This window comes from Strongylocentrotus purpuratus, unplaced genomic scaffold (genome assembly GCF_000002235.5).
Source record: "Strongylocentrotus purpuratus isolate Spur 01 unplaced genomic scaffold, Spur_5.0 spur5_scaffold_5, whole genome shotgun sequence".
Classification (NCBI taxonomy): domain Eukaryota; kingdom Metazoa; phylum Echinodermata; class Echinoidea; order Camarodonta; family Strongylocentrotidae; genus Strongylocentrotus; species Strongylocentrotus purpuratus.
Genome location: NW_022145611.1, coordinates 33,117,210 through 33,128,689, shown reverse-complemented (window position 1 = coordinate 33,128,689; position 11,480 = coordinate 33,117,210). Strand labels below are relative to the sequence as shown.

Genomic DNA, 11,480 nt, shown 5'->3' with positions numbered 1-11,480 from the left:
ACTTTGTTCTACATTTATCCGGCCCAATTAAGGATTATGTCGATATAGTAACGCATGCGCATTGTCTTTTTTTCATTGCGTTAATATGCTAATAAGTGGAAAATAGCTCATGAATATTCCAAATTTTAATTTAAATATTTTGCGCGCTACGCGTAGTCAAAAATCCCCGTTTCGCTGGTGCACTAAAACTTTGTCGTCTTCATAGGCTAATACATGAAAAGTGGAAGCAGTGTGCACTTTTGACCCTCCAAAATCTCCCCATGGCTAGACGGATGCAGAAGCGGAGTTGAACCCCCTAGGCCCTGGAAGCCGAAGGGAAGAGCGCCATCTAAAGTTCGAAGTACGCACTGCACTGGTCCGCTGCCCATCCTGCTTTTCTACCCTGAAATACAGCTTTAAAATGGCTGAACTACAAATAACTGAAGAAGAGGCTGAATTATATGACAGACAAATCCGTCTATGGGGCTTTGACGCCCAAAAAAGGTATTTTCTTTATTAATTATTTCGTCATTTACGTTTATTGTGTTGTCATTTTCACGTAATTTATAGACTTCAGTCCCGCCAACTTCTCTTTGTGCAACGCTTCCGATCGCGTCCGATTAGGTCAAGATCTAGTCGACGCGACCCCTCGCCCCCACCCCCCCCCCCCCCACCCCACCAATCTCCGATTGAGCTTTTCAATGTATTATACCTTGAATACCTTGAATACCTTGAATACTAAAGCTTCTGGAAGAACCGTCTCCAGCTAGTTAGTTGAATTGATTTGCTGTTGTTTATTTGTCATTCTGGTGGCTTTTGTCCGGCAGTGTTTAAAAGTTGTTTTGTAAGACTAAGAATCGGAAATAAATTCAATAAGTTAATGCCAAACAGCCACGGTCTTGTCTTTGACTGGATGAGTTTGACGTCAATTTCCCGTACTCACATTAGGACATATGGGGTGTGCTGCTCTAATGGGTCACTTTTTACACAAAAAATCCCTAGAAATGGGTCTGTTTTTTCATAATCTACAAAATTTTGCTAATTTTTTGGGGTGTTTGTCATGCAAACACCCCGTCCAAACCAGATCTGATCCTCCGGGGTCAATGTAGTCTTAATTATTTTACTTAGACTAGAGTTCGTCTTAATTTTTTAAAGGTATAGGTCTAGGTCTAGACCTAGTCTAGATAGAAATGCTGCTATGAGTGATTGTATGTGCAAAATGATTTAAATCGTCATCTTCAGATGGTTATTTCTGTTTATATTCCACATACTAAGAATCTTGCTCTACGATTGGTCAAATGTAAATCACGTGATGAAAGATAGTTCGCCCATTATTGATGGGAGCAGCAAAAAGTACTACTATCTACACAGTGCAACGCACTTTCACTGAAGATAGAGGTACTATCTACACAGGGCAACACACTTTCACTGAAGATTATCCATCTTATCTTATTCCTTATATTTTAGAGAGTAAGTGTGCCTAAAATTTTGTCAAAATTTGAGCAACAACAATGTCATTTTCGCAGGAAAAGGTGGTAGTGTCATTTAGGCATTGCAAAAACAAAGATTCCCATGTCTGTGCACTCATTCATTTTACACACAATTCTGGTATTTTACTTGAAAGATAACATTATGAGGCTAGTGAATAAAGGTGCTAAAACTAGACATTTTCACTAGTTTTTACTTGTTTTTACTTGTTTTTACTTGTTTTTACTTGTTTTTTAATGAATATATGTATTGCTATCAGAGACAGGTAACATGCGTGCACATGTTTTGTTTTATCAGAAATGCACAGTTCCACGTATGCACAGACATGGGCACTCTATCCTCCTTGCATGTTATGAATTATGTTCTGTTTGTTTGAATTTGAATACAGGTTGAGAGCTAGTAGTCTTCTACTGGTAGGTCTTGGTGGTCTAGGCGCTGAGGTCTGCAAAAATATCGTACTAGTTGGAGTTAAGTCTATCACTCTAATGGACTCACACAGTGTGACCAGGAATGATGCAAGCTCTCAATTCTTGGCTGCCAGGGAAGACTTGGGCAAAAAAATGTAAATTTGATCTGCATGTTTTAAGAGATATATCGATAGAATAATGATGTTAACTTTATCACTTAATTTGATTTTGTTTTAATATGAATTACAATTCAGCCTCAATTACTTCATTTATGTAAAAAAAAAAAAAATTTGTTTGTTAATGAAATCGTAGAATTGGAAATTGGTAAGGAATACAAAGTCCTATTATTTTTTAAATATATTTTCCCCATTCGTTTTAAATGTTGGTAATCAAGACAATATAAACATTGTTGATTTGATATCAATGGATTATGAAGCTGGATATGGGGAATGCTTGCCAACATTTTAAATTGATTAACATTCATTCTCAAAGGATTTGCGAAATGGCAGGTTGTCATGTTCAGCCTTTATCAATTTCACACCCAGACTTTACGTTAAGTTAAAGGAAAACATTTTATACCTTCACTTAAAATGAGAGCATTTTTACTCTTACTTAAATGCAACCAGCCCTAATGTTAAAGGTAATACAAAGTTTTGGTATTGGGGTCATGAATTTGGTTCAAATGAACATATTGGAAGCATATGCGATCCTATATTCAGTGATCGTTGTCGCTTTTGAAATCGAGTCTAAAGTTATGAAATTGTAAATAATAAACTTTATGTTGTATAGCTCCCTCTCAAGGTCAAGATATTAATTAAGCTATAAAACAATGTTTCTTGACTAAAATCGACCGATTAGCTATTCCTGTTTGGAAATTATATATCACAACTACACAGGTGCGTACGCAGGATTTTTTCAAGGGGGGGGGGGGAGGTATTATAATTCGGGCCGCAAAATTTCGCTATTCTGATATTTTCATGGTTGCTGCTACCATTGTATGGCCGTGGCGCTATTTGAAATTTATAAAAATTCACAGGGAGCACAGGTAAATTTTTATATTCAATTTTTTCCAAAAGCAGAAGTGTTTTAGGGGCTAAAGTTTCTAGTGCTTATAATACATCCACAGGGGCATCCAAATATCTCAAAATTGTAAAAAATCATTATCCACCCAATTTTCAAAATTTCCCAAAACTTTGTATTACCTTTAAGTAAAGTTAAAGTAAAAACACGTTTACCCTCTTCAACTTGAGAATGTGCAAAATTCAAGTTAATTCAAGATCTTGCAATTTTGACTTGCAGTCATTATGATACCAATGTATTATATCATTAGTTACACCTATTGCATGCCCTTTATAATTCCTTTGACAATTGTGTTGTGTTGTGTATTCTTTCATTTTTACATTTTATCAGAGAGCCACAGCTTCCGTCCAGAGAGCCCAGAACCTCAATCCCAATGTTGTTGTCACATCTGATGAAGGGAATGTCTGTGACAAACCTCAAGAGTTCTTCAAGCAGTTTGACATTGTATGTGTGACCTCCTCCAGTGTACAGACCATGATGCATGTCAATCAGATATGTCACGAGAATGATATCAAGTTCTTTGCTGGAGACATATATGGCTTCTATGGTTTCTCATTCACAGACCTCAATGAACACAGTTTTGTGGAGTAAGTCAGTTCAAGTCAATTACAGATCTATCTCTTAAATCAAGTCATTAAATGTAAGATATTGTACAAAATATTCATACAAATAGAATTGGAATGAATGTGCTTTTCATCGCAGTAATAATGATCAAGTCAGATAATAAAGTCTTGTAGTTCCTTGGATTTGCATCTTAGGCTTTGAGTTAAAAAATATTTATTTAATTGTATAATGGATAGCTTTGTAGAAGAGAGCAGCTCTAGGTCATATTTTTTTACAAGTTATCAAAGCACATTTGATTTACTGATACAGAGGATGTTATATGTTTAAAGATAGATAATTTAGAAAGGTATCATCATAATCCATAGTGGTTGGACTAACTTATGAGAAAAAAAATACATTAATATTTAAAAAGATTACAATGATCAACATCAAAACCACTTTTCTCAATTTTGTTTTTAAATTATGTTAAGAGTCGAACCATCCTGTCAGGAGTGAATAGTGTCATTAATCTTGAAGCAAGTGTTTATAAAGGACTGTTAAAAAGGTCCATGTCAATGTAAAAAGTGTGAGTAATCAACAGTTGTTGCTTGTTACCTATCCAACATTTTGTGAATGGTTGAAATTGTTTGGATTTTTTATTTATTTCTTTGCTTTACTTTTCTCTATTATTTGATAACTTAATTGATAGTATTTTTTTCCCATGCAGAGAAAAACCAAAGAAAGTAAAAGGAAGCAGCGCAACAGGCAGTGAATCCAAGAAACTTAAGGCTGATCCAACAGAGACCGTATTTGTTAAGAAAACAATGATCTTTCACCGACTAAAGGAATGCTTTGACAAAGACTGGTCAAGTCTGACAGAAAAACAACTCAAAAGAGCTCCTTATGTCTTCTTTATTCTTAGAGGTAAGTTTAAGTCCAATCATTGTTATTTTGAAATATTTACACAATTATCATCCTATTTTAATGGTTATTGGTTCACATTCTTTGATCAAAGATATCGAGATTCAGGGGAGATTGCTGTTTTAAAAATTTGTAAACTCTCCATTAGATTCTTTGTTCAAGATAGTTAGCAATTTGATACTATGCTATTTAATGATTTGTAAAAATACTAATTGTTTTAAGCTGCTGTCCATTTTCGTTTCTTTTGAAGTGCAATATCAACAAATGAAATGAAAAATAATTTATGAAATCCCAAACCTTTTGTTACGGGAGAAAGTAATATTGGAGTTAAGATTTACCTCCACAGTTTAATCTACCTTGTTTTGTATAAACAATCTACCCTGAGTAAAATCTCTCGTTATCAGTAGCACTGTTCAATATTGGAAGCTTCTGGAAGTTTGTTATGTTTTGTCCTGTAGAATAAATATAGTATGAATCTCTCTCTCTTTCTCTTCACTTCATTTTGCAGTGCTTTTTAAATTCCATGATCAGTTTGGTAGAAAGCCTGAAGCAGCAAGCTCAGAGAATGACAGCACAGAGCTACAAAGATTACATAATGAAGTCTTCACTGAGCTAGGACTAAAGAATGATCTAATAGACACCAATTACACTGAGTAAGAATGGGATATTGTTGTGTATATGTTATTATTTGTATGAAGGGTTTTTGCACTAACCATAAAAAGTGGAATGTATTGTGCTTTGAGCAACTTTTAAAAAAATATCTTGTGTTAAAAAAAAATTACCTGGATGACTGTGCAGTTATTTTTCAATATCTCATGGTTTGTAAAAGGGAGAATGCGCATTTAAATCCTTGGGTAAGGATGAAACAGGTTTTTTGCTGTGCATTTCATGTGCAAGTTGATATGAATACATTAGAATGTTACAGTGAAAATTTAGGTACTAGGTTTTATACAACTAATGATAATAGTCATGAGTAGCTTTTTGTTCTTGGAACCACCCAAGGGTTCCGACGTTTTCGATTTGAGAATATTTCACTTGTCTTGCCAACTCATGGAAAATGATCATTAGCTTATGGGATGTACCCTTGTATCCCAAATCAAGGCTATTCAATATTATTTAATTGACTCTGATAACTACATTTAAGGTTTCTGAATCTCACTTTTTAATCAAAAGTAGCATATTTCTATATAACTTGAATGTAAGCTTTTAAAATTTATCCAGTCTTTTCATAAGTAGATATATTTCTCTTTATCTGTATGTGAAATAACAGTTGGACAGACTTAATACTTTTTCTAAATTTCTGTAGATTCTGAATTGGGACTAGGACTAACCTTTCATTTGTTTGATTTGTGTAGATACTGTGCAGGAGAACTAGGACCAACATGTGCTATTGTAGGTGGAATCATTGGACAAGAAATAATCAAGGTAACAGCTCTAGGGAACAAACTTGGTTTAGATAATGTATTACACAATATTAGATAGAGATAATGCCCTTCTAGTTCTGAATACGGTAGGTGATATTTTAGTGTACAACTCACAGGAGGTCACAATCCACTGACATAATTGCCAATTTGAGATTCACATAGAGTCATTGATCTCATCTTACAAATAATTATAACTTTCTAACTTCCTTATTATTTTTCGGATTTCTTTCAAGCTTTCGCCATCCTGTTGTTTCTCTTATTCCTGTTCTTTCATTCAAATCAATATATAACAAAGGTTCTATTTTCCCTTTAATTTCTAAATTGTAAGAAATGTCACTGAATGTTGATTAATGTTTAGTTAAAAAAATATTTTGTCATAGGATTACTACCAATAAATTTTTTACAGCATTTAGATTAAGAGTTTCACATTTGAGCTTTAAGTTGTATAATTCTGTTTTTGTGTTCCTAGGCTGCCTCTGGTCGAGATGCCCCACTTGACAACTTCTTTCTTTATGATGGAGTAGACAGCCTTGGAATGGTGGACTGCATTATAAGGTCATAAAAGGTCATGACCCTTGACCCTCATGGAGATGCTGAACTGAACAATATATTTCTGTATAACAGAGTTGACCAGCCTTGGAATGGTGGACTGCATTATAAGGTCATAAAAGGTCATGACCCATGACCCTAATGGAGATGCTGAACTGAACAATATATTTCTGTATAACGGAGTAGACAGCCTGGTGATGGTGAACTATACATGTCTTGTAAGGTCATGACCTTTGCACCTGATAGAGATGTTCTTTCAAATGGTTTGAAAAACTTCATGACCTTTGAATGTTTAATTTACAGTAAGACTGCATCTTTAGTAATGTTGATAAACTTCCAAGATAGATCTCAAACTTCGGATTTGAGATTTTAAGATATGCAGATAATGTTTGGTATTCAATATGAATTCAAGTACATGGTACTTTGTTTCCTGTTGTGTGTATATTGTCTTAATACTATTTTAACTGCTGTACATTTTTTATGAGAGGGGGTCAAGTTTCCTTGTATTACTTCAGGTAAATTGTCAAATGTCCTCTTTGCCATTTGTGTGGACACTGAATTTGTCTTTATTTTTTGGATATGTGTTTTCTTGAAAATTTAAATTCTCGTTTTATTTACTTGTCTAAACTGGCTAACATTCCAAGGTTTTTATTTAATGTGGAGAAATAAAGCTATGGAAAATGATCATGATTTCAATTTTTTGGTTTACCGGTATTTGAAAAAGCAACAACAGTTCAAAGTGATTCACATTGGTATTAAATAGCTTATAAATGACTTATTTCAGATGATCAGTAAGGCAGTGTCAGTTGTTTTGAGAAATTGTATCAAAGTAGTTTGCAAAATGTTGTCCATGCAAAAAACAATGTCAGATAGCAGTAAACATGAGTACTGTAAGTCGGAATGGGGGACCTTCACGGTTTCTGTGATGTAGTTTGCCTGCCCCATTCCTGGCAACTTGTAAATGCTCATGGGAATCACGATGATTTTCATCCTTTGTTTTGTATGATTTGTTCTTCTATATAATCCTCTGTATACACTTTGTTTTGCCGAATAAATAATAATAATAATAATAAACATATCTTTGGCCAATCATGGTTGATGACATGTCACTCTTAGGAAGATGTAAAATAATTGTATGCATGAAATACTAAATAACACATATTCTTGTACAGTGCCTGACTTACTTATGGGAGAGTTAGGTCAGTGGTTTTTGTATGTTTATAATGGAACAATTTATTGTGCTTGTTGCTTACTAATAAAATAATCAAAATATCAATTTATTTCTGAAATTCTTTTGTAAATTTGAAAAGTGCTTGAGTAACAGAGTGCAGACTCTCTTTATTCTTTATCTCCCCCCCCCCCACTCTCTCTCTCTCTATTTCTCTCTTTCTCCCTCTATCTGTCTCTGTCTATTTTTTTCTCTCTCCCTCTTTCTCTCCCTCCGACTCTTTCTCCCTCTTTCTCTCCCTCCGACTCTTTCTCCCTCTCTCTCTCTCTCTGTTTCTCTCTCAGCAATGCTCTGTGAGGTGCAAAGAGATATTTTAAAATTTACATTGCATGAACGATTGCCATGAACAAAAGCAGACAATTTAACAATTACGTGTATATCTAAGAACTTTAATATTATCAAAATTCAAAATTACAGAGAAGTGACATGACATCATAAACATTCTCAAAATGGTGCACTTTTAAACGTGTAATATAAGGTACAATCTTTAAAGGGATCCGGTAACTTTGTCTCAGATTCTGAAAAAATTTCTGGATTTAGCTTATGATGCAATAATAATTGTAAACCTTTAGGTCAGTCAGGAACCCCATGACTTTTACAAGCCGATCGCCTGTCTGAATATCAATATCTATGATTGGAATTACAAATTTTGAAAACCGTTCGCCTGATGGTTTTCATAACACTACAGTCTATTGGGGAAAACGAGTATGGTAAAACTGGTCACTCAAAGATTTTTACTTTTTTGAGGCACTTCTTGATCATTTTGAAGCGCAATTTTTTTAGGGCTTCAAAACCATATCACAGACACTGATAACACGTAGGGCCGTGTATCTCAGATTTAACATTGTTAAACGATCCCTTTAAATATAAATCCACTTTTTTGAAAATGCCTGAAACAAATCTGGAGTTCATGAATAATGGTTTGCCGTTGACTAAAATACACGAGGGGGGGGGGGGATACTCAGATTTGGTTTGGACGGGGGAGTGCCATTGAAGCTTCAAAACCCCTACCCACCATTAGGGATAATTTGGGGTCATTTTTCTCGAAAAAAGACTAAATTTTTCACAATTTTCTGGTGTTTTTCGGGCGTTTGCATGGCAAACACCAAAAAAAAAAATTGTATTTTTGTTAAAAGTGGGACCCATGTTTAGGGATTTTTTGTGAAAAAAGTGACCTGTTAGAGCGGCACACCCCTGTATGTCCTAATATGCTAATATTTCCTCTTAAAAAGGAAACTGTAGAAAAAAAATAAATAAATGTATTCCTAAGACTATAAGTGAAGAAAGAAACTACCATGCTTTCCAAGTACACTTAATATCCCCCCCCCCCCCCCCTCAACTGCAATAACGGGCTAATATTACATTCAGAGCCTCTGATCAAGAACTGTTAAAATGGGTCAATAGAATAAACAAATCTTCAATTTACTTTATATTGTTCATTAATAATAAATCAGGTTATGACTGAGAGTGGAAAAAATTATCATTCTCGGCTAATTAAGGCAGATTCCCCGGCCACCCCCCCCCCCACTCAGTGTTATTTAGGGTACGCGTATGCTTGTTCTCCTTTTTTGAAATCATCCCCTATCTGAGGGCTGCCAACATTTCCGAACCCCCCTTTTGCTGGCTTTTCACGGGCTTTTCCTGCCGTGGATCGAGACCCCCCTAAATGCAGAAAAATGCTCAATGTATCCCCCTTAAATCGGAATAATTTCTCAGGAGTCCAAAGAGATGAGAGAGAAAAAAAACAAAAACAAACCCTTTTTAAAGAAATCTCCAGGTGAAAAATCAAATACACCCCCTTTTTTTACAATTCTTGGGCCGGACTTTGTCGCACAAAAAGTACCCCTTTACCAGACATTTTGGCAACACACATGCGGTCATTCCGACCCCGGAGTGGGGGGGGGGGGCGGGGCAGATTCAAGGTTTTAGAAAATGAGGATGCCGAGTGGATTGAAAACGACTGAAAAATGGGCTTAATATGTTGTGGTAAATAAATATTGTCGAGTGTGGATTGTCAACATCTGGGCTATAGAATTAACACACGTTTCAATGGGATAGTCAAGAAGTTAGACTTATGACGGTTTCTAGGAACCCGCCCCTGGATCTGCTTATGCTTCTAGCTCAAGCATATTGTTTTTGACCTTTTTGTTTATCAAAAATACAATTTGTTTAAGATAAAGTTTTTTACTCAGTTTAAGTGATTAGTTCAGATTCTATAACGGTCTGAAATTTTGCTAAGATTTTCTCTTGACAAGATCCAGTAAGTAGAACCCCCACCCCCAGTTAGCTTTTTTCTTCTACTATAGGGAAAAAAGAAGGTAACTTTAGAATTTCTTTTCGGTTTGAAGATACCATTTACCACATATTCAGCCCCCGGGTGCGTTATTTTTTTATGCGGCACAGATTGGGGCATGGCGCGTGTTAAACCTATGGGAAGTACGTTCTTTCCCTTATGAATAGTGTCTGCACGTACGTGAGACTAGTCATGTTAACAAGCGCATTAGCGCTGCGAATAAGTTTGTATAACCAGGGAGGTGAGACTTTACAAGCCCTGGTATAACCATCGCGAACTATGTGTTTAGATAACATTCCTCTTCGTTTAAGTTAGTTAAGTTTTATTGACTAATTATTGTGATGTTCTCCTTATTGACGTGCTGCCTCCTCTTCAGATTTCCAATTTGATTTTGATTGTTGATGTAATGATTTTCCATGCGGTAGTGGATTAAATGTAACACTATTAAAAACAGACCTCTACTACTTATACTGTCTAGTACGCACACGACCAGTAATAGTCTGTAAATCAAGACCCCTTTTTAAAAAAAGCCCCAATCTGTGCCGCATAAAAAAATAACGCCCCCCCGGGTGAAGCTTTTCTTCACACACCTAATCGGAGATGAAGGTAGCCCATCCAATGTGTAAAAATTGCCAATTTGATAAGTGTAAGGATCGCATTGTACACATACAACCGCTATACTACACACACGCAATATATTCTTTGTGTATTGTATCCGTCAGGCATGATCAATGCAACGATGGCTGGCTACCAATTAAAATAGGCATGGTGGTCGGATATAATGAGAGTAGATGATGGAGGGGGGGGGGGGGGGGTAAAGCGCAGTACTTAGGGGCAAATCAAAGAATTATACTAAGACCTCACCTCATGTATGTTAGAAATTAAAAAGTTATTATCTTCTTTTGAATTGCAATATATCCCCGCACCATAATTATAAGTCATGCATGAATGTTATTTGTCATATGTTATATATTTGAAAGGTGGTACACGATTCAAGCTCTATTTTGCTTATGTTTCATCACGTACCTTTGTGTGTTCTTTCTTCAAACTGTATATTAGTTGCAACGTGTCTATGATAAATCATTGTTATATTCTTTTTCATGTGAAGTCAATTCAAGTGGATTGTAAAATTGAAATGATTTGTTATATTATATTATATTCATTTTTCATGTGATGTTAACTTCAATGAATTGTGAAATTGTGAACATGCATGCATGCATGCATAAATAAATAATAAATAAATATGCCTTCTCTGGGAAAAGGGGCATTGACTCTTTAAATACCAAATCACAGAAACTATTCACCATTATGTCACCGTCATGTACATATTTTCTATGGATATATTTTTTTAAATCTCAACTCTTTGCACATCAGCGTCATGTACATTGTCGATGGATAAAGTGGAATATTTATTCTTCACCACCCTACGCTATCTTTTCACCACCCTAGCATCATGTATAGTGTCCATGGATAAACTGGAATATTAATTCTTCACCACCCTACGCTAACTTTTCACCACCCTAGCGCCATGTACATTGTCTATGGATAAATGGTAATATTAACTCTTC

At 35.4% G+C, this 11,480-nt stretch overlaps 1 protein-coding gene across 1 annotated transcript; it reads left to right on the top strand.

Annotated features, from left to right (window-relative positions):
• The first annotated feature begins 318 nt into the window (after window positions 1-318).
• On the top strand, window positions 319-7,662 carry LOC115919077 (SUMO-activating enzyme subunit 1-like). Its single transcript, XM_030999177.1, has 7 exons — window positions 319-483; window positions 1,856-2,029; window positions 3,287-3,541; window positions 4,225-4,421; window positions 4,927-5,071; window positions 5,774-5,843; window positions 6,312-7,662. Exons 1-7 carry the CDS (start codon window positions 401-403, stop codon window positions 6,402-6,404), a joined length of 1,017 nt encoding a protein of 338 aa, XP_030855037.1. The 5' UTR covers window positions 319-400; the 3' UTR covers window positions 6,405-7,662.
• The last annotated feature ends 3,818 nt before the right edge of the window (window positions 7,663-11,480 follow it).

Excerpts from the sequence above, each read along its gene's own strand:
- LOC115919077 (XM_030999177.1), top strand. The coding sequence starts at position 401 with ATGGCTGAACTACAAATAACTGAAGAAGAGGCTGAATTATATGACAGA. Across the intron at positions 5,072-5,773 it reads ATAGACACCAATTACACTGA|ATACTGTGCAGGAGAACTAG; the intron begins GTAAGAATGGGA and ends TGATTTGTGTAG. Across the intron at positions 5,844-6,311 it reads TTGGACAAGAAATAATCAAG|GCTGCCTCTGGTCGAGATGC; the intron begins GTAACAGCTCTA and ends TTGTGTTCCTAG.